The 23,507-nt window shown below is 42.3% G+C and overlaps 1 protein-coding gene and 1 pseudogene across 3 annotated transcripts in view; both read left to right on the top strand.

The window, feature by feature from the left end:
• The window catches only part of NOSTRIN (nitric oxide synthase trafficking), a 57,859-nt gene that overhangs the window by 9,650 nt on the left and 24,702 nt on the right, over window positions 1–23,507 (top strand). For all 3 annotated transcript variants that reach the window (XM_046019293.1, XM_046019294.1, XM_046019295.1), the window contains exons 2-7: window positions 545–630; window positions 14,002–14,085; window positions 17,007–17,069; window positions 17,275–17,356; window positions 19,687–19,749; window positions 22,870–22,968. In XM_046019293.1, the coding sequence (XP_045875249.1) occupies window positions 545–630; window positions 14,002–14,085; window positions 17,007–17,069; window positions 17,275–17,356; window positions 19,687–19,749; window positions 22,870–22,968 (477 nt within the window). The remainder of the gene's footprint in view (window positions 1–544; window positions 631–14,001; window positions 14,086–17,006; window positions 17,070–17,274; window positions 17,357–19,686; window positions 19,750–22,869; window positions 22,969–23,507) is intronic.
• LOC123950865 lies at window positions 10,655–11,923 on the top strand (annotated as a pseudogene).

Consider the following 23,507-nt stretch of genomic DNA (forward strand, 5'->3'; position numbering starts at 1 on the left):
TTTGGGACAACAAAAATGTTTAACTCCTCGTTCCAACATTCTTATTACTAGAATTAAATGAGATACAGAGGGACTAGGGGACATATTACTAACTTGTTATTCACTTACATCGTCATATCTCAGCCCTCCTACGATATTCACTTTAATGAGTTTGGGTTTTGACACCCAGGGATAGTATTGTGAAGTTTGGGGGGGGGGGGGACACAGAAAATGATGACTCAAGATACGTACTGCAGAATGTACTTTGAACCATCCTGGGAACAAAAGAAGTGACAGGAAGTCAGACTTCAAAGTCACCCCACTGCTGAGTCGTTGCCTGGGGAGAAACAGACAGATCAGCTTTATTTTGGAAAAGTTCTCCAAGATAGTTCACAGCCAGGCGGAAGAGACTTAATCTTTATTTTAGGAACTCACCCAAAAGGTGTGCGTCCCCGTAGCTGCACGATCATTTACAGTGACAGTCATCATTACAGAGCATGCTGAATTCAGAGGAGTTCTATTTTGGACGTGCTCATAACCCGTCTGTGCATCTTTTCTCTTTCAGTATAATAAAGTGTACAAGAACCTAAAGGAGTTTTCTCAAAATGGAGAGAATTTCTGCAAGCAGGTCACATCCATTCTTCAGCAAAGGTACAGAGCGCGCATTTGCAATGAACGGTTCTTCCTCCTTAGTTGGAGCTAGCGATATAACTTTTGGAGTGATTACAAGCTGTCCTACTTTCCAGAACTCGGTGTTATATTTTGGTACTTGAGAGACTGATTTGAAGAGTGATTCTCCTCTGTTGCACATTTATCACTGGGGTACCATAATAATCAAGAAACAACAGGAAGTAATTCTGCGTGGGAAGGCTCAGTCAAGTCTCTTTTGACTCCTCAGACTGAGTTTATCACCCCCTCCTGAGGCACTCCCGGTGCCTGCGTGTCCGCCATTATTGTGCTTCCCACACTGATGGCAATTATGGGCTGATATTTCTGTCTCCCCACTACAGGGGCAGGCTTGCTCATCTTTGTCCTGAGCTTTGAGAGTCTGGGCTTTTGACTTCATCAGTAAATGTCTGGTGAATGAAAAGTGACCATTTTTAGTATCACCTTATCTTTTTTTTTTTTAAGATTTTATTTGTTTATTTGACAGAGATCACAAGTAGGCATAGAGGCAGGCAGAGAGACAGAGGGGGAAGCAGGCTTCCTGCTGAGCAGAGAGGACACTGAGATCACGACCCGAGCAGAAGGCAGAGGCTTAACCCACTGAGCCACCCAGGCACCCAGTATCACCTTGTCTTAAGACTAGATGTGATATGTGTCAAGTTGGTGACTGCTAAAATGAGCACCCTGAACTCAGTCAAGAAAGTTACAGAAGTTCATGTTTTGAGTTGGGCCATTAAGGGTCTTCAAGCCATTTCCCCACATCTAGACAGCTCTATAATAAACAACTCTAAAGAGGCCTCCAGAAGAGACTGCATATTCTTTTAAGGTAACCCTTTCAAATTTAAAATAATTGCAAGTGTAGTAGACAGGGGCCGATGGCCTCCTGCGTTAGTAGGACAACAACAGAGGAGAATATTAGCATCATTGGGAACCATACATGAGGCCAAGGAGAGATACAGGAAAGCTCAAACAGGCATTTATTAAAAGAAAACAACCCCCCCCCAAAAGACCCACAAAACAAAAAAAAGTTTGTCAAACAGAGTTGAAAGAGAAAAAATTAAATTAAGTTGCTTCTGTAGCCAATTGCCTTGATTCTATGAGAGGGACAGGGAGGACCAATCTGAGAGGGAATCTCTTCCGTAAGAAAATTTTTTTTATTTTAAAATTTTTATTTTAAAAATTATTTTATTAATTCCAAAAGAAATTAATAAAATATGGCCAGTTAGCTATTATACAAATTCAACCCATTAGCTGTATGAGAAAGCACTTCCCTCCTGCAGATCTGGAAGCATCTGTAAATATATTAGCCATGCATATGACCTAGATTAGAAACATCTGGGCTTTGATTATTTTGATTATTTTGGTGCACCTGTGTTCAAAATTTGTGCCTAGTAGAGACCTATGAAGACAGAAGGCAGGTGGTAAAAAATGACTGGCAAACTGACTCAACAATGAACAGAATAAATCTGAGCAATCACTGCACCCAAACTGCCTTATTGCTTTTTTCCCTTGTCTAGGTCACACCAACCCCTCCACCCTGCCACAGACATATCCACTTTATATATGATCAGAGCCTGCATTTCTTACCCGTGTCTCTCTTGAAGTTGCTTCCTCGGGCTACCATCTTTCCTAGACTTAGTCACGCACAAAACCTTCCACCCACATTGTTCTAGAGCATCAAACAAGCTCCAATGAAGTAAAAAAACGCTTGGGTAGCTAAGAATATTTCTCTCCATGGTTTTACCTTCTTATGGAGCAGAATTCAGAATCTGAAGATCTTTTTATTTTTTTTAAGATTTTTTATTTATTTGATAGAGAGAGAGAGGGCACAAGCAGGCAGAGCAGCAGAAAGAGGTCGAAGCAGACTCCCCGCTGAGCAGAGAGCGCCACTCAGGACTCAATCCCAGGACCCTGGGATCATGGCCTGAGCCAAAGGCAGATGCTTAACCCACTGAGCTGCCCAGTCGCCACATAGAATTTGGAGATCTAAAGAATACTACTGATTAGCAAAATTACATGCACTTTTCTGGGATAAAAACTAAATAGCATAAATACAAAAGGGGAATCTAATATTTTACTCCGATCAGCAAATTTATGCTAGATATTAGGTCATTTATGCAATAGATGAATTTTGTAAAGCTAATTAATTAATTAACTAATTTTAAATTTTAGGTAGTCAGTATGCAGTACAATATTGGTTTCAGGAGTAGAATTCAGTGATTCATCACTTACATACAACACCCAGTGCTTATCATAAGTGAGCTCCTTAATACCCCTTACCCATCTAGCCCACCCTCTACCCACCTCCCTCTAACAACCCTCAGTTTGTTTTCTGTTGTTAACAGTCTCCTGGATTTTTACCTTGTGACTGGGACCTCTGCCCACCCAATCAAGCCTAATACCTGGAAGCCACCCATGACCCCTTGTTCTATCTCATCTCATGACCAAGTCTTCCTGTTTCTCTCTTAACCACCTTTCATACCTATAGCTTTCTTCTCATTTAATGGCCTCTGTCATTGTTCTGGGGGGGGGGGGCGGGGAATCTCTTAACCTAGTAGGTGAGGATGAGGTCACAGTTTCTGAGCATGTGCCTTTGTCCTTTAAAACCAATCTGTGATTGTGTTAAAGTGAACCCGATGACTTTGACATCAGGCATCTTGGGAGCTGCTGTGTGTTTCTGGCTAAGTCAGAGTTGCTACTACAAACAAAAGGAAACTGAAACCACTAACTGGACAAAAGAAGCTAAGCATGACCATGAATTGCAGAATTTCCAGGCAAAATGATGTTTCAATAACAACTGTACTTTTTCATCATCACCAATTAGAACAAATTGGTAGGCAGCTGAGCTTGGCAGTGCAGCATTTTCTGGACTTAAAGCTTGATTGTGATGCTGTCTCTTGTAGCCACGTGCTAATGTGGACTTGCCATGCAGAACTACATTGCCATGGCTTTGTAAGCAAGATGTCTGGAACAGTTGAGTATCCAAGGACAGTAGAGGCCTTATTCTGGTAATGTAAGTGTAATAATAAGAAAATAAACCCTTAATATCTTTCATTTATTTATTCACTTGATCTACAAGTATTTACTGCATGTATTTTATGGGACAGATACTCTTCAAAGTTCAAAGAAGCCCCATTTGCTCCTTCATGATAACTTTTAGAATGCTGGCCTCTGGATTTGTCTTCAAAATTGTCTATGTCATAAGCTTCAGTGGAAATGCCTACACTCTGCATTCCAAGAGTACCATTGATTTGCCTGATGGGGTTTCTCATTACTTGTCTATACGCTTAGTACAGGATAGTTTTTGTAAAGGGTACCAGCTTTCTAGGTATTTTTCTAATAAAAGGGAAAGGTATCATTGACTTATATGTAATAAGTCTACCCATTTAAGAGGAAAGTATGACTAGCACTCATGTCCAGATGGCTCATGGGAAATGGCTTTTTATTCTTTGTATATCCTTTGCATCTGTTGAGCCACTAGCAGCCACTGTCCCCCTTCATGAGTCCTTGTCATCCCTCCCACCAACTTCACCACCATGGATTTGTGCATGCTGTGTCCTCTATCAGGTAGACCATGGTAACCACCAAGGTAACCACCTTGGTTACCAGGCTCCATTCAACCCATCTTCATGATTTGGTTACCCCTCGTGTGAGCCTTCCTTGACTCCAGTCCCATCTCAAAATGGTACCCGTCAGAGATGCATAGAACCAGTGCTCGTCTCTGCTCTAGACCCTACTGCCCTATACTATTGGAGTCTGTTCACTTGCCTGTCTCCTCCACTGGAGGCCAAACTCCTTGAGAGTCTGTGTATCCCAGGTGACCAGCACAGAGCCTGGGCACAGAGCAGGCATTCAATAGACGTTCACTGAGTGAATCAATGTGTTAACATAAGGATGACTTGAGGCACTCAGAACTTTTAAGAAGTTCAAGATAGGCTATTTCTGAGACGCAATAAATAAGTGTGTCCAAGAAATTTACTTACATGGTATATAGAATATTCTTTTGAACACAAGCTAGAAAAGAATGACAAAACCCTGGGAGACACCATTTATCCAGCACAATCTTCAGATTGGGCACTGCTTTAGATTCGTCTTATACTTCTTCTCCTTTACTTTTTTAAAATTCTCACAACCCAATGCAGTGTGAACGTACTCTGGTCCATTCCTAATATACAGATGGGGATGTGGGAAAGAATATACAGTTTGATTTCTATGCAGCTCATCGCAGTCTTGGCGTAAGGGCTTCCGCCAACTGGGCAGGCAGTTTGAGGCACCACCAACCGTGGGTGTTCCAACATGTTCAAAGGCCCTGGTCCAGCTCCCTTCAGAGTCTTAAGGTCCTCTGTGGGAAGGGACATCAGCAGCCATTAAGTCCAGCAGCTTTTTTTTTTTTAAGATTTTATTTATTTATTTGACAGAGAGCGGGGGGGGGAACAAACAGGGGGAGCTGCAGGCAGAGGGAGAGGGGGAGAGGGAGCAGCAGGCTCCTTGATGAGTAGGGTGCCTGATGCGGGGCTTGATCCCAGGATACTGAGATCATGACCTGAGCTGAAGGCAGATGCTTAACCAACTGAGCCACCCAGGCATCCCAAGCCCAGTAGCTTTCAAACCTGGTAACAGAGGTGTGTGGGAGTCCTGAGGGACCCCTTCAGGGAGTGAGCAGAAGTTAGATGTGGAGGGCTCAGCTCCCTTGTCACAACCACTCCCGTTATATCCAGAATATAGCATTTCTATGAGATGGTGAGATTCTGTATAAAACTTTGTTTTCCAGCTAAAAAGTTTTGCATAGTGCCCTTTTAGCCCGTTTTACCTGCCTTCCCCCATGACAACACTTCCACCTGACTCCATGGCTCTCACTTCGTTCCAGAATGACCAGACAGGCAGAATGTGAAGTCTAGAGCTAGGGCAGCGGTGTGCTGGCTCCCTGGGCCAGAAGTGGGTGGGAACTCATTGCACCCAATGAGTTCTGGTTCTCCCATTTCAGCTTCTCATACTGTTCTTAGCAGGCAGAATTAAGGCAATCAATACTAATGAAGTGGGAGTTGTGGGCCAGCCAAAGAGCCCAGCCGCTTGAATAACAGAGCTTCCATGTAAAAATGTCCTTTAAATGTCCTCTAAATAACTGACTTTTAAAGATAGCCTATTTGTAAGACGGGCTTTTGACTGTCTTTTAAGAGGCAGACTGCTAAGGCTTAGGGGGACAAGGTCAGCACACCAGCCCCCACGCCGGAAGCTGCTGCTGGTGGAAAGTAGGCAACAAGGAACAGGGGTGTTTACGAACAAAGATTTCAGATTACTAAAATGCCTCCTTAACTCCAAATGAAGGGATGGCTCTGTCACCTGCTGTTCTCAACCTTGAGAAAGCTTTGGTTCGAGTTTAATTAGTCCCTCATAGACACAGGGGCCAGCTACAGTCTTTTCTTTTCTTTTTTTAAAAATCACTTTTGATCACCTTAATTTTAATAGAGCAGGATACACTAAAATTGATGACATGATCACTTCTATTCTTAAAGTTTAATTTGTGCTCTAACATATGGAATCTGATGCCATATATTGTTCCTCTCTCCTTTCTTTCAGAACTGTCAATTTATTTTAAAATCTAAGACAAATGTTGGTCTTTGACTTACTGGTTGGTCTTCATTATTACTAATGAAAATTTATTGACCTGCCTCCACATGCTGAGAGGAAATTATGAGAATATAAATGGATTAAAAGTCAATGCATGCCATCTTCTCAGTTCAGGATCTTTGAGGCTCACTGAAAAGTTGTGAGTCTGAGTTACCCATTGAAGTACATATACATACATATACATACATACATACAATTTCATATGTGCCAAGACAACTGCTTGGAGAAGAAATCTCAACTATAGGGCTGGAACATTAAGCACCGTGTTTTTAAAAGCTTGTTTCTGATTATTTTAATAAGGGAATGAAATTCTCTGTCTCAGGTTCACTCTGCCTTTCTTAACTCCCTTTTCATGCCAGAAGCCATGATGAAAGCAGCTCCCTTCAAGGACTGAGAAGAAACCGATGGACACAGGGCTGCACATTGCCATCTCGCCTTGGGAAAGCCCTGCCATCGGTTCATTTCTGTTTAGCAGGAGTTCTTAAAGGAGATACACACACACACACACACACACACACACACACACAATTAGACCATAAGTGCAGACGAGCCCACGGCAGTGTCTGTTTCAATGTATAAATGATCTGTCTTGTAAAAGTAAAAGCTGTCTCTCTGCTTGCCAGTTGGGACATGGCTTCTCAGAGCAATTTTCTCTGGGGAGGAATTTACCCATTAACCCCTGTTAAGATACAGGCCATGGGCTGCCAGAGGTGAGAAACATTTCCTTTAGTAGGCAGGGTCACCAGAAAGAGAGCTCTGAGTGTTACACTCCCCATGTACCCACACCCATCCTCCTGACCCCACTGGCATTGCATTTCCTTCTGACTGGCAGGGTGAGCTGCTGCGGAGTCTGAAATGGTCATTAGGGTTTAAAATGCAAGAGCAGGGGCGCCTGGGTGGCTCAGTGGGTTAAAGCCTCTGCCTTCACCTCAGGTCATGATCCCAGGGTCCTGGGATCGAGCCCCACATTGGGCTCTCTGCTCAGCAGAGAGCCTGCTTCCCTTCCTCTCTCTCTGCTTGCCTCTCTGCCTGCTTGTGATCTCTGTCTGTCAAATAAATAAATAAAATAAAATGCAAGAGCAGATGTTTGCAACCTGCTTTGCTTGATGAATTTAAATGCCGAGTCTAAAATGTTATAGGGTCACCATCGTGCTGCAGGTGGAGAAGTAGGGACACTGTGTAGTGCTGTTCTGAGAGGCCCCGTCCACCTCTGCCTGGTTTCAGAGAGCTACGCTGGGGACAGCTGATATCATAGCTCCCTCCCTCCCGCTCTCCAGATCTAGGAACATAACCTAAGGCAAGGAACTGCCTCCTTCACATCTGGGAACATGACTTAGGACCACACTGCCGCTTTCAGAAGAGGCCAGGCCAAGCTCATTTGTCTGTGCTGAGGCTGCTGGGAATCCTTTCTCTGGCTGCTAAGCCGCCAGGAGCCACGGTGATTCAGAACACTGACGGCAAAGGTGAAGTGAGAGGTGGTGTCAGTTTTTTAACAAGTACTTACCTTTGCCTTCCTCCACAATTCTCCATCTCCAGCCTCTTCCCCACCGTTTCAGAAGCAGGAAACTGGAGTAACCAAGCAGGTGCTTTCTTGAGCCAGACTGCCCGGTTTGTGTCCCAGCTCTGTCCTTCTTCCTGTGTGACCTCAGACAAGTTAACAGACTAGGCTGTGCTTTGGTGTTCCCCTCCGTGAAATGGGTAGAGTACGTGTGCCTACCTGATGGGAGTTACCACGGATTAAGTGAGGAAATACACCTAAAACACTCAGAATGGTGCTTGGCATGTTGTAAGTGCCCAGGAAATGTTGGATGTCATCTTTCGTGTGCAGACAAAGCGCAGGTCGAGCGTCAGCCACGTGTCACAAAGGACGGCAATGCCTTTGCATATGCAGCGTTTCTCTTTACACACAAGTATCTTAGAAATCAATTAATTAATTGAAACTGTGTAGGCTGGTTTCCTACGGCACTCAAGAGAAGGCCCGCAGAAGTACTGGGGCTGTGGAGCAAAGGTGACCGGGCTCAACACAGAAATGAGCGATTGCCTCAAAGCCAGCAGGACCCTCCTCTTTTCTGGACACCAGAGACCAACTTTTTTCCCCAGGTGAATCTGATTAAGTCAACAGTTTAAAGGAAAGCAGCACTTCCTTCTGGCAATTGTCCTCTTTATTTCTGCTTGACCTCTGGGACTTCTTGTACGGCCTCCCCGAACATTCTGAAAGTGAAACTGAATTCTGAGGAAAAGCCTGTGTCTGTCCTGTTAGAAGCCATTCTGAATTGTTCTGGAGCCGATGGATAAGCAAACTGTGGATTCTCCCCCCCGTACCTCCCATCTCTGTATATTTTGGGGGTGTTCTGGATGTTTAGAGATCCTTGAGGTACATAATAATCAGATTAGAAAAATTGCGACTTAGTAAGAATTTGTTTGGTGCCCAGCACTGAGCTGAGCAGTATGCATGCTTCGCTGGATTTCATGCTCTCTGTGCTGCTTCCAAGTCAGAGTGGAATGCTGGAAAAGAAAGTCCTCAAAAGACCTCCAGTTAGCGATAGACTAGGACAGGTTTTGTGTCTAGCTGCCATAAGGGCTAGAAAGCAGTGTACTCTGACGTTAGGGCTGAGCAAGGCATCAGGACAGGAAGGCATCTAAAGAGTTTAAGCTTTTCGAAGGTGGGACACAAGAACAAATATAGTAGAGACCAGTTAAAAATTCTAACCAAGATCTGATGGGAAGTCCAATCGGTGATTTATTCATTCAAGACATATGTACTGAGTGCCTATTACGTGCTTGGCACTGTTCTAGGTCTAGAGCTATAGCAGTGAACAAAGCAAATTCTGTCCCTTGTGGAGCTTACATTCTAGGTGTATTCACAGACTTGTTCCTAGAAATACACAGTAAACACGCGATAAGATAGTGCTACATTCTAGGACACAGATACAGCTGTGGGGGGTAGCTTCTGAGGTAGTGCTGTTTGTACAAGACCTGTTGGGGTTTACATGAAGGAGATGCCATGTGGTTATGTAGCGGAAGAACTACCCAGCCACAGCATGTGCAAAGGCCCTGAGGCAGGATTGCAGTTGGTAACTAAGCAGGAGCATGGGATGACTGGTGGGTAGGGATATCAGAGAGGAGCCAGGTGTCAGATAATGCAGGTCAATCCAGCAATCCATCTCGCTGTCCAGCCCTTCTTAGGCTTGGGTCATTTGTACATTTTAATCACCATTAACACCTCCTGAGGTAGGTCTGATTACTCCCTTTTAGCAGTGCCTAAGGCCGTTCCAGAAGTTGGGGTTTGGGCTCCTAGAGCATCTAGGTTCATCAAGGTGATGGTCACTCCCAGCTTGCTGCTGACCGGCATTCTCTCTCTCCATCAACTGGAACATATTCCTAGAGTGCAGAAATCTATTTTTTTAGTGCAGTGAGATATTTATTTATCAGCTTCGTTATTTTAAAATATTTGCCATTGCCATTCCTTATTCTTGGGCAAGTTCTGATTCCAAATGTTGTTTTCTGCACCTAGGTCTTAACATGCATCCTACAGTGGCCTTCTTTCCTTCAAAAAGTGGCAAAAATAACTTAGAACACAGCTAAACTGGGGCACCTGGGTGGTTCAATGGGTTAAGCCTCTGCCTTCGGCTCAGGTCGTGATCTCAGGGTCCTGGGATGGAGCCCCACATCGGGCTCTCTGCTCAGCGGGGAGCCTGCTTCCTCCTCTCTCTCTGCCTGCCTCTCTGCTTACTCGTGATCTCTCTCTGTCAAATAAATAAATCTTAAAAAAAAAAAAAAGAACACAGCTATACTAAGAGGGAAAGCTGAATAGAAATTTAGCATAGGCCAATAATCTCTGGATTCCATTTCATAAAACAGAGCTGTCGTTCTCTGTTTTGTCCATAACACTGAGTTCAAATTCACTGCTCTGCTCTGAAAAATATACAGGTATGAAGTTTAGTGACTAGGGAGTTCTGGGATTGTTTTTCAAATGAAGTGAGGTCATAAATAATCCTAAATGTGTGTTATAATAAAAATAGAATTCAAAGCCTAAAATCTATGCAACAACAATAAAATAAACAAGCCTGTTCTGGTCCAAATTAAGAAGGAAAACAATACAGATCGAACTTAATTTCCTACACTTTCATTATCTTCAGTGAAAATGTGAAGACGAATAAGAGTATGTCGTTATTTTATCTATAGATGGGCCTGTAAGTAGGACACGGTAAAATCAGTTTAGGATAACAGTGATTCAATCTATTCAAAAGAACCAAGGAGTTTGCTTTTGGAGACATGCCCAGATTCCCTACTGAGTCTTGTCCTGCACGCAAAGTAACAGAAATCCATTTTCTAAATCTGATTTTGTCCACTTCTGTACTTTTCCATTAGGAAGCTCCTTCTTGCTTCTTGCTTCTTGTGTAGGAGTCGCTGGGTTGAGGGGAGCAGGTCTCCTCTCGCTCTCCTCTCCCCGCCATGATGTGTGCTCGTCCAGTGGCATCAGTGTATTCTGAAAAGGGGGAGTCATCTGGCAAAAATGTCAGTTTGTCTGCTGTGGTCAAGTCTCCCATTCCCCCAGATACAATGAATTTAGTTCACGCCAACGTGCGCCAAAACGACAGACGCCCTACGCTGTTAGTGAATGAGTGGGTCATCGAACAAGGACTGAGTCTTGGAGCACTAGCAGAGCTGTGACTTGGGTGCCCAGAGTTGGAGGCAGTGGGACTCACCATTGCAGCCATGGTGCTTTTGGAAATACGCGTCGCAGGGTCCTTCTGTTTGCACCGCCTAAAGCCTGGAGCCCTGGGTACTGCAGAGTGAACAAACCTGGAGGCAATATGCCATCTCCTCTGCGTGGGTGCATTGGTCTTATCAGAATTGCCCATGGCTAAAGGTCACCATCTTGAGGAACTTCCTAAACTCCCTTTGGTGGCTGAAAATAAAGTCTAAGGCTACAAAAAGACCAAGGAGAACTTTTGCTTCTTCAGAAACTTAAGGCCTGGAATGCTATTTAAAAAAAAAATCTGTGTATCTCAACAAATGAAAGCCGGAAATGGCAAAATGAGAAACCATCATCATATTCAACGTGGGGGACCTCCCATCATCTATAATGAGGACAACAGTGTCACCACGACCTTCGGAAACATCCCTGGAATTACTCTACTTAATGTAAGCAAACTGAACATTTTGGAACTTACTCCTGGTGGGCATGTAGGATGTTTCCACATTTGTACTGAAAGTGATTTCCTCGAGCTGGGCGATCTGGATGACACTCGGCATAACGCTGCCACCCTCAAGAGTAACTATCACCTTCCCATGCACAAGATGCTTGATACACAACTTGGCAGAACCTTGAAAAGCCCAGAGATCCAAAAGTCCTCGGAACACCATGGAAGAAGATGTATCACAGAGTCCTGAAGAAGAATCCGCTGAAGAACCTGAAATTCTGTTGGCGCTAAGCCCATATGCAAAGACCATGTGCCCAAACACCATTCTCGCCAGGCCAGGCGCCACAAACTCTGGATGGGTAAGGTGGCAGCGGTGCTAAAAAAGTCAGAATAGAAAGGGGGTCCCAGCCAAGCAGCCTGTGGTAGGGAAGAAAGGAAAGGAGGCTGTTGGTGTTAAGGAGCAGAAGCCTTTGGTGGGGAAAAGGTTGCAAAGATTGCAGTGACAAAGCAAGAGCTGAGAAGCCAACAGAAAAGAAAACCCACCGTGAAGACAGGAAGCTCACCACATAAACCTTCTTGTATTCTGCACAGCAAAGGAAACAGTCAACAAAACAAAGAGGCAACCCACGGAATGGGAGAAGATATTTGCAAATGACAGTACAGACAAGAGGTTGATATCCAGGATCTATAAAGAACTCCTCAAACTCAACACACACAAAACAGATAATCATATCAAAAAATGGGCAGAAAATATGAACAGACACTTCTCCAATGAAGACATACAAATGGCTATCAGACAACATGAAAAATGTTCATCATCACTAGCCATCAGGGAGATTCAAATTAAAACCACATTGAGATACCACCTCACACCAGTTAGAATGGCCAAAATTAGCAAGACAGGAAACAACGTGTGTTGGAGAGGATGTGGATAAAGGGGAACCCTCTTACACTGTTGGTGGGAATGCAAGTTGGTGCAGCCACTTTGGAGAACAGTGTGGAGATTCCTGAAGAAATTAAAAATAGAGCTTCCCTATGACCCTGCAATTGCACTGCTGGGTATTTACCCCAAAGATACAGATGTAGTGAAAAGAAGGGCCATCTGTACCCCAATGTTTATAGCAGCAATGGCCATGGTCGCCAAACTGTGGAAAGAACCAAGATGCCCTTCAACGGACAAATGGATAAGGAAGATGTGGTCCATATACACTATGGAGTATTATGCCTCCATCAGAAAGGATGAATACCCAACTTTTGTAGCAAGATGGATGGGACTGGAAGAGATTATGATGAGCGAAATAAGTCAAGCAGGAGAGTCAAGTATCATATGGTTTCACTTATTTGTGGAGCATAACAAATAACATGGAGGACATGGGGAGATGGAGAGAAGAGAGTTGAGGGAAATTGGAAGGGGAGATGAACCACGAGAGACTATGGACTCCGAAAAACAATCTAAGGGTTTTGAAGGGGTAGGGGGTGGGAGGTTGGAGGAGCCAGGTGGTGGGTATTATGGAGGGCATGTATTGCATGGAGCACTGGGTGTGGTGCATAAAAAATGAATTCTATTACTCTGAAAATAAATAAATAGAACTTTAAAGGCAAAAATAAATTAATTAATTAATTAAATTAAAAAATTAAAAAAAAAAAACCTACTTGTATTTCTTCCATAAATGTTGAGCCATTTTGGACAGCTGATTTTGAATAAAGACCTGATCAAGGGCAGTGAGAAACAAAACAAAACAAAGAAAGCTACTTCTTGACTAACTTCATCATAATTTATCACTTTATCGCCAACTATTTTAATCTAGAGGTAATCTGATGGTGCTAATGTCCCAGAGCAAGCAGGAAATTCTTCTGTTCCTTACTCCATGAATTGGTTTGCTAGGACTGACATTACAAGGTACCACAGACTGGGTGTCTTAAAAAACAGCGATGTAGGGTCTCATGGTTCTGGAGGCCAGACGTCTGAGATCAGGTGTCATCTGGGTCGGTTCCTTCTAAGTGCGTGAGGAGGAATCTGGTCCATGCTGCTCTCTCGCCTCTGGTGGTTTGCTGCCCATCTTTGGGACTCCTTGGCTTGTAGATGCATTTCCTCAGTCTCTTGTCTTCACTTCTACATGGCATTCTCCCTGTCTGTGTGTCTCTCTCTATGTCCAAATTTCCTCTTCTTATAAGGACGTGACCATATTGGATCTGGACCCATTCCGATGACCTCATCTTAGTTTGGTCATCTTAAAAGTCCCTATTTCCAAATAAGGCCACATTCATGGGGTCTGGGGGTTAGGGTTTTATCTTGGCAGGAGGAAGGGCGTACAATTCAGTCCATAACACTGGTATGTAAGAAGTTTAAATGAAAAACTCCCCCATTGTGGGCTCTTCTTGGAGATCCTTAAGGATTTCACCTAAGGACAGAAGGGGATCCTTAGAGTGAACACATCATCTCTTCCTTGTGTAGACATTGCTTTGTCAGCCTGAGCCCTCCTTCATACACGCACGCACGTGTGTGTGTGTGTGTCTGTGCACGCATGTGTTTGATATCTGGTTAGAACATCCAATCTACCAGCTATCCCTTTGCTAACAGGGCAAACTTGGAGATTAACTATGCCAAAGGACTTCAGAAACTGGCAATCAAGTTAAACAAAGCATTACAGAGCACGAAAATAAAGTAAGTATATGAAACAGGTAAGGTAAAATCATTCATAAGAGTTATAATAAGTGACATGTTCGAGGCCAGCTTCCTTTTAGAAATGTGGCAGGTGTACAGCGTTCAGCCTGGTTTATGATTTCTTGGGCACTTACTGTGTGCCAGGCATGGTGTTAAGTACTTTCACAGATACTCCCCTGTAAGCCTCTCAACAACCCCTTAGCAAGTCTTATTATTGTCCCAGTTACAGACCAGGTATTGAGGCTTGGAGAGTTTTAAGAAACTTGCCCCAATGACACAGGTAATAAGTGTCAGAACTGGGCTAATCCGGTGTCCTTATGAATCCTAAGTCCATATGCATAAGAAGCCTCAGTGATGATATGTTACTTTGGAAGGAGTGCGGTTAAGTTGGAAGGTCTTGGAGTCAAGGAATGTGAATCCTGCTTTATCTCGACTCCATGACCTCTAACAAGTAACCTGGCCTCCCTGTGCCTTGATTTCCTCTGTAAGCTAGATGGAGTAGTGATATGAGTTGCCTGGTGCATGGGTGTGCAAGTCTGGATGGGGGAGGTGTAGATTATATGAGATCTTGTATGTGGAGATTAGTCCGTTGGGTTCTGAAAAACTGGTGGTTCACATTTTCCTTAATACATTTTGGAATAAAGTTGAGTTTTTATTTTGGGGGAGAGAGCAAAGATACTGGATATTCTAAAAGAGATTATAAAAATGGTCCATTAATGATAATTGGTTACCAAGATTCTTGACCAGTGCTTGCAGATATCACTCCTAGCTGGCAGGGGCACAGCAAAGACCTCTTGGATGGTGAAAGAGAGAGGGACAGAAAGAAGCCTTCTGGAGCTCACATTCTTACTTCTTAGAAGGCATCGCCTGTAAAAGCAAATAATGGCTTTGTGACTGTTTGACTTTGAGCTTGACTTTTAGGAGAGTATTTTAGTAGATTGTGAAGCAGCCAATATGGCCAAATGGTTGAGTATAGCCTTTATTGACACTGCCTGGATTTAAATTCTACCTCTACTCTTTATCAGGTGGGCGAATCAGGGCAATTTATTTTACCTCTCAGTGTGTATTTAAAATGGAAATAGAACCTATCTCATATAATTGTTGTGAGGATTAAATGAGACATTACAAGAAGTGTGTTTAATACCCGGCATAGAGTTCATTACGACTTGGATTCTAATTACCCCCTAAGGAATGAGAGGTGTAAGGGTGTGGCAGTGTGGGTCTTATGTGTCGCAATCCCAGCGTCTGGCTTGGATGCGCCCAGAGAGTTGGCATGTTCAGAATATTCAGTTAGCCAAGATTAGCACAATGATATTTAATAATAAACATTAACCAGACTATTACCCATACCCCAAATCTGTGTTGTGTAGGTAAACTGAATTATTTCTATTTTAAGAGACTAATTACCTGAGGGTCAGAGAACTCATATGATCTTTCTAAGGTCACACAGGAAACAGACCCCTCTAAGGCCGAAGTTATAGGCTTCTGGCTCTGCTGCTCAGCTCCTCTGAGGAGCAAATGTCAGATTCTCTTCTCCAAAGGGTGTCTGGGTTCCTGTTTAAAAAATCAACTCTGGGACACCTGAGTGGCTCAGTCAGTTAAGCATCTGCCTTCAGCTTGGGTCATGATCCTGGGGTCCTGGGATCGAGCCCCACATGGGGCTCCCCACTTGGTGGGAAGCCTGCTTCTCCCTCTTCCACTCCCCCTGCTTGTGTTCCTTCTCTCACTGTGTCTCTTTTTGTCAACTAACTAAATAAAATCTTAAAAAAAAAAATCAACTCTATGAAAGTTTAATTTGTATGGAACAAAAAGCGCCCTCCTTAAGTATATGGTTGGGTGGATTCTGATAGGTGTATACTATATGTGTATATAGTGTATGTAGCTGTATACTATAGATGTAGCCCCACTAAAATAAAAACATAGACATTTTCATCACATCAAAAGATTCTTCATGCCTATTTGCCGTCCTTTCCCCACCTAAGCCACCACTGATCTACTTATTATTGATATAGATTCATTTGGGGCTTTTTTGCAATTTTCTATAACTGGAGGTCTATACTAAGTAGTCTTTTGTCTCTGGCTTTATGCCTGGCTTTGGATATGCAGAAAATCTGGCATCCTCTGGTCTAGCTATGTAATTCTGACTATAGGGCGCAGCCTAAGTCACTTGGAGGCAAAACCTCACACCATCCTGATTTCAGCAGGGGCACAGATCTGTCCCCACCCCTCCATCAGAGTCTACACTTGCTTCTGTCCCTGAGGTTTATGGATGCAACTGAGCTTATCCTTCTGGCTTCTGAAGGCCAGTGATATGGGCTGCGGTGAGCTCTTCTCCTTCTGTGGGAGAAAATAGCATCACACTTCTTAACCCCCACCGTGTGCCGTTACGGGGAGGGCAGTGCTCTCCTTTTGTTAAATGGAGACACTGCTTACAATACGACAAAATATCTGAGCCGTGGTCTTAAAAACCAGCAGGAACAGTAGCTGGAGCAGCACGCAGGGACATCCCAGGGCTGTTGGGTCCTACGCCACTTAACTTTTCTGAGCCTAGCTTGGTGCACTCACTGGTGAAATGAGGAGCCTGAAAAGGTGGTCTTGAGGCCTCTCTCCCCCTACCCAGCGCACAATCTCCCGCCTGTTCTAAATGCCTGCTCACCCTTGGCTACTTTATGTCCCTGATTTTCTACAGACGTGAAATGGAAGATGAAAATTGAAATGGAAAATGACGGAGATAAGGCTGTCTATGTAATGATTACAGTGCAAATCAATAAATGGGCAGAATTAAATCCCATGGACACACTGAAATAAGATTAGGGAAATGAGAGCAATGGTTGTATGTAGTGAATCGGACATGACGCTGCATTGCTCAGACTTACCGGGAACATGATACCCATTCTTGTGCCCTCCTGTTTTGCCCCCAGCTGTCTCGTCAGTGCCTGGACCTGGGTCTCAGAAGGCATGAAATCGGCGGCAGACCTGCATCAGTGAGTGGTGTCCCCTCTACCCACCCCCCCCCCCACTTACCCCAACCCCAGGGGGAAGCATAAATACTTAAAGCGGGCATGCCATGAATACCCTGCCCTGAATAGGCAGGCTGGAACACACCTTTTTATTTCCCCAGAAAACAATTTGGAAAGTAGATATAAATCCTAATACTATGCTTGTGTGTCTTTTATTTTCTATTTCTAGAAAACTTGGCAAAGCAATTGAGTTGGAAGCAATAAAACCAACTCATCAAGTCCTGAGTGTACATGAAAAGAAGAGAAAATCAGTGAGTCAAATCTCTCTTAAAGCAGGATTTCTGTCTTTGACCCAAGGAATGAAAGATGATCAAAAGTGATGCTAGTTTTCAGGAATTTGTCATTAAAAGAAACAAGAGCTCAAGATTGATGTACAAAGGTGTTTGCCAAAGCATTGTTTGTCATAGTGAAAAACTAGAAACCTCTTCATCATCCAAAAATAAATTATGATAAATTCAAGCAATGGAATATTATGCAACCATTAAAATCTTATTACAGAAGAAATTAATGACATGGAAATTTTTTCACTATATAGTGTGAAATAAAAATGATCTCGATTTTGTAAAGTAAAATATGTTTATATGAATAGAAAAAAAACTGAAGGAACCTCCTGGAATGTTAGTAAGAATTATTTTTAGATAGTGGTGTTTGAGGTTATTTTTATCTCATACTTTTTGTATTTTGATTGTTTTTCAATGACTAGATATTCCTTCTGTAAACAGAAGAATTATAAACACAGTTCTTAAAAAGATTTTTTTTGGGTGCTTAACAGTTTGGGATTGGGTAAAGGCAATAATAGATATAGTTCTCAAATAGTCTTAAAATTGGAAAAAGGAAAAAAAAAACTATGTTCTTTCAGGAACACTTTGTCCTCTTTTCTAGCATATTCTCTGGTCTTCCTGTATCCTTTTCCTTCCAGAACAATTTTATCTGTGCTTCTTTTTCTTTGTGTATCATACAGTCATTAAGCACTTCAAAATCTATTTTCAGGCGACATAAAGGGGTGTTTAATAAACGCTGCTCAACTGTGATAGGGGTGAGGTCATGGTCAGAATTGGTTCAAGGCCAGGTGCAAGTTAGAAGTTCAGAGACAGTCATCGGTGGCCCTTGTGAAGGGAAGGGGTGGTGGCTAGAGGTGGGTTCAAATGACCACAGCCAGATAAAGGAGGTCCTAAAGGTAGTAAGTTAGTAAGATGGGAGATCTATAAAAACCTGATGGAAGAGAAATGATACAAAACATTTTTATTCAAATTCATTAAACTGAGTCAGGAAATGGAATAGATGTTTGTGTGGACATACATGTGTTTTTACCACAATGGATGTTCTACTGAGGGCTGGGGTAATGGGGAAATTTACACAGTAATGATTACTAAGCAATATAATCTTCCACTTTGCAAACCAACTTAATAAAAACCAAACACCAGTCTACATTTCATTAATTACAAAATATTTTCATACCCCATAATAATATGATAATCACTAGCATTTCTTTAGTACTTACCATAAATTAGGCACAGTGACTCGATCATTATCTTAGTGCTTTGGATAATTAACAGCATGATCCCTGGTCCGATTTCGCAGCCTTTATTCAGCATTGCCCCTCCCCACTGCACCCCTACCAACCCAACCCACTCAGTCACAGAAGGTAAAAGATGAGAATTCTTTTCTTCAGGGTGCCTGGCTAGCTTAGTTGGTAGAGCATGTGACTCTTGATCTCATGGCCATAAGTTCAAGCCCCACACTGGGTGTGAAGCCTACTTAAAAAAAAAAGGGAAAAAAAAGGGATGAAAATTATTTTTAAAGTGAACTTTTTCCATATTTCACATAGTCAAAGTGACATCATGCACAAAATTATTTTCATTGTATTTGTTACAATAAATTGTATTCCAAATTTAATCAGCTGGACGAAATAAAAGAACAGCATTGCTAGATCTCAGTGCAGTTGAGTCATGACTGATTTGTGGGCTTGGGAAGAAACATCTATGGTCCAAGAAAAAAAAGTCTTCCCCTTAGTTAAGTCTGCTCTCCTTGGGTTGTTGTCTAGATGCATTTGGATCATTACTGTTACCGTCCCTTTGGCTGTTCAAAGGCAGAAGAAAAGTTAATTATGATTAAGAATTCAATCTCTTTGAAATTACAACAGTGTTCATTTCAGGGGCAATGAGACCTTTGGTAAAATTAGCACTACCAGGACTCTTAGGGATTGTCGACGTGCTAAAGTTTGGGCCACATGGAATGATGCTGAGCTGAAGATGTGCTGGAACAGAAAGGGACACCAAACTATCCAAGACCCCCTCTGTGCAGATCACACGCACTGGTGTTTTTACAAGTTTTTGTGTAGTTACATAGTTTATATGCAGAAATAGTTATTTTACCAAATGCATTCAAGCTAAATCCTGTCAAGAGGTTTTTGACATGGGGAAAAGATAGTTCAGCTGCTCTTCTCAGGATACATGTCCACTGTAGGATTTTGAAATTCCAATGGATTATGATAGTGAATATGTCAGAATTCATAAGCCAGCACCATGACTCAACAGAAAGACCGAAAAAAAAAATCATTTTTCTTTTTTTCTGTTTGCAGCTTGATAACGAAGTTGAAAAGGCAGCAAATCTTGTCATCGACAACTGGAATCAACAAATCAAGGCGAGTATACAAATGAATGTCATTTATGTAAACTCAGTTTTTAGGACTGAAACTTCTGCTTTCGCACACATGTGATCCTGTATTTTAGTGTTAGTATTTCTAGGTGCTAACCGAAGAGAAAAATGTTTCCTCACCTGAATTATTCTATAGATATACCTTTCAACTAAATCAATAGAATAGCAAGGCTCAAAATATGTTTATTAGTTATAGCTAACATAACATTTATTGTGTGCCAAATGCTATATATTTCTATATTCAATCATTGCAACACACACACTCACCCCCCCCTCCCAAAACCGAACCAATGTGGTATGTCCTGTTTAACAGATGGGGGGGGGGGGGACTGAGACACAGGGAGGTAAATAATCTTCGTAAAGCTCGTTAATTGTTGAACCGAGAATTGCTACATCGTTGGGTTCCAGACTCATGGCTCTTACCCATTCCACTACACTGACTGCCTCTCAGTATAATCTGTAGCTTAAGGCAAGTGACAAATACTCTCTGAGGTTTGGGTATATCATTTGTGGAAGGGCATTCATGATCTCTGTTTCACTAGTGAGAGGAGTACTCTGAGGGGTGAGTAGCCATATGTAGGGGGAAATACATATATTGATTCCACAGATGTGTATGGTCCACTTCCTGTATTCCACTCTACTAGGGCATGATTCCTATTTGTAAGTAATTTAAAATGTAGTTGGCTAGATAACATATGTGCAGGAAACAGTAAATGAATTCTAGGGAGAAGAATTACGATCTGGTATGAGAATTTAGAGCACATCAATGCAAGTTCTTACGCAGAGAGAATAACAGATGGAACCCATATATATAGAGAAGATAATTCTAGAACAATCCAGTTTAGGAGGAATTCAAGTTGAAAGAACTAGAAACCAGTGGAGAGGAAATCTGCTAAGAAAACCCAGAGATCCACTTTGAGAGAACTTGTGGTCCAAAAGCTGAACTCCCTTTTCATCTTCAGAGTATCCGTACCCAAAGAGAACTTTCCCTGGTAGATAGCTGCTAGCAGCAAATAACCAGAGAGATCCCTCAAAAATAGGGAGCCCAACTCAGTCCTCACTATTGCCTTTGAAGCCCATGCTGAAATCAAGGATTCCATAAGACCAAAGAAATTAATCAGAAATGTTTGAGGGGCACCTGGGTGGCTCATTCATTGAGCGTCTGCCTAAAGCTCCAGTCATGATCCCAGGGTCCTGGGATCAAGCCCCATATTGGGCTCCCTGCTCAGTGGGAAGTCTGTTTTTCCCTTTCCCACTCTCCCTGCTTGTGTTCCCTCTCTCACTGTCTTTTTCCCTGTCAAATAAGTAAATAAAATCTTAAAAAAAAGGAAGGTTTGAGATAAATGAATTTCTATACCCACTAGTAGTACTGGTAAAAGAATGCTCATGAGAATCACTTTTGTAATAAATGTTTAATCAGTGTCCAGTAATTTGGTTTTAGTTTTGCTCTTGATTTTGTGAGATTTCTTAAACAGAATTTGGTTTTTTATTTTTATTTATTTATTTTTTAAGTTGGTTCCACGCCCAGTGTGGAGCCCAGTGTGGGGCTTGAACTCAAAACCCTGAGATCAAGACCTGAGCTGAGATCAAGAGTCAGGTTCTTAACCGACTGAGCCACCCAGGCACCCCAGGCAGAATTTGTTTTTAAAAATCTATTCTCTAAATATTCAGCTTTCACAGAAATTCCAATATAATGAACCAAAAGAGAAACCATGCCCAGCAACCATAATTGCTTTCAAGAAAAAAAAAAAGCACCTTTTATTCTTTCCCAGTTTCCACCAAATAATTTTTCTAAATAAAATTATTTTATTTTTTTATGAAGAGTGACGGAGAAATTAGAGAACATAAAATTCTTGAGCTCTAATGATTTTTCTCTCCAGTTACAACTGAAGTGTTTCAGCATGTCAGTAATGAAGTGCAGTCTATTTGGGAGACAGAAATGGAAGCCTTAAAGGACCCAAAGCTCTTCCCTCATGCTCTCCTTTCTTCGCGGGCATGGGACTAACTGGAGGCAGAGAAAGAGGGTTAGTGAGCATCCTGTTTCCTGAATTCCCTTTTGCAGGCTTCAGAGATTGAGAGACATTTGGAAGGTTTTGCCTCCAATTCCTAAAGAGAGAGGGAACTGAACTTATTACTACATTACCTGGTTTTGCAGTCCTTGTGACCTTGACGTGCAAAGTTAAAAGTCTTTCAATCAATCCAATTCCTGAACAGGCTGGATCCAACTCAAACCAATTTATGTTTTCTCATTTTATCTCTGGAACATCATTTTTTTTTTTAACATTTTATTAATTTATTTACTTGACAGACAGAGATCACAAGTAGGCAGAAAGGAGGCAGGGCGGGGGTGAGGGAAGCAGGCTCCCTGCTGAGCAGAGAGCCTGATGTGGGGCTCAATCCCAGGACGCTGGGATCATGACCTGAGTCGAAGGCAGAGACTTTAACCCACTGAACCACCCAGGTGCCCCTGGAGCATCATCTTCTTGGTTGGAACTGTGTAGAATAGGAAATGATCAACTCGATCATAACCCACTTTGAGGTTTGAGGGACCAACAGAGTAGGAGGATGTTGAATGCGCTTCTACCTTCTCAGCCCACTCCCACTCCCCACCCCCCACACACCAGTACAGGCCATTTCACAAAATGCCAAGCAAATGCCCACCTCTGAAGCCTTTGCATCAGATGCAAAATCGCCCTTTTGCTGTAAGTTTTAAGAGAGCATCTTAAAACAACCTCAGTTGTGGCCCAGGTTGATTTAAAAGAATGATGCAGGTGGTCTTCCATGTCTGCTGTGGTGTTTTTATTGTGAAGCAATTCCCTTCATGATGCTCGCTAGAACAATGTTTTGGAGACTTGGGGGCCTTTGTGATTTGGAGAAATGTATAACCCTCTTGAGTGTGCTCAATATAATGAAAAATATACAGTGGTTTCAGGGCAAAATGTTAGCCTCTGTGATATTCCAAGCAGATTTTGAGGTGAGGGCAGAAATGAAGAACTAAAATTACACAGTCGTTTAAGCTAGCACCTGAACATGACTTGTTCCAGAACAGAAGAGTTTTTCTCTTGATATCGGTTTCTCATCCCTTTTTGCATGTTTTTGGCTCTAGGCCAAGAAGAAATTAGTGGTTAGTACCAAGAAGCATGAGGCACTTTCCCATCTTGTAGAAAGCTCCAAGCAAACTGTGACTAAGAAGGAGAAGCAGAAGGTAACCTGTCATGACCAGCTGTGTGCATGTGGCTTGGAGAGGGTTGGATATTGAAGCTATGAACATAGCTCTGAGCTATGAACACAAGAGAACTGGCTAACTTCGTGCTCTGTGTGGGGTCTCTGCAGAGCTTTCATGTGGCAGAGCCTGAGAGGGATTCTAAATCATCCCTGGTCCACATATATTTTTAAAATGGTATTATCGACAGATGATAAATTAAACCAAGGATCTCCAGATTTTTCCGTAGGGACCCTAGTAAATATCTCTCAGTGCAAGTAAGTAAAAAATGTATGTATATATATAATGAATTATCATGTACTTTAACAATATTGTGTACCATCTGTAGCAATTTATATTAGTATAAATATATATAGTATATATATTATATACGTAATATATAGTATATATAGTATAAATATATATTAGTATAATGTGCTATGAACATTATAAAACATAAAAAATACTTGAGGCATGAAATAATATTTTAAAAGATTAGCTAATCATGATGCCTTCACGTGATCACTGAGTGACACTTCCGG

The sequence above is a fragment of the Meles meles genome, chromosome 9 (genome assembly GCF_922984935.1).
Source record: "Meles meles chromosome 9, mMelMel3.1 paternal haplotype, whole genome shotgun sequence".
NCBI classification, from domain to species: Eukaryota; Metazoa; Chordata; class Mammalia; order Carnivora; family Mustelidae; genus Meles; species Meles meles.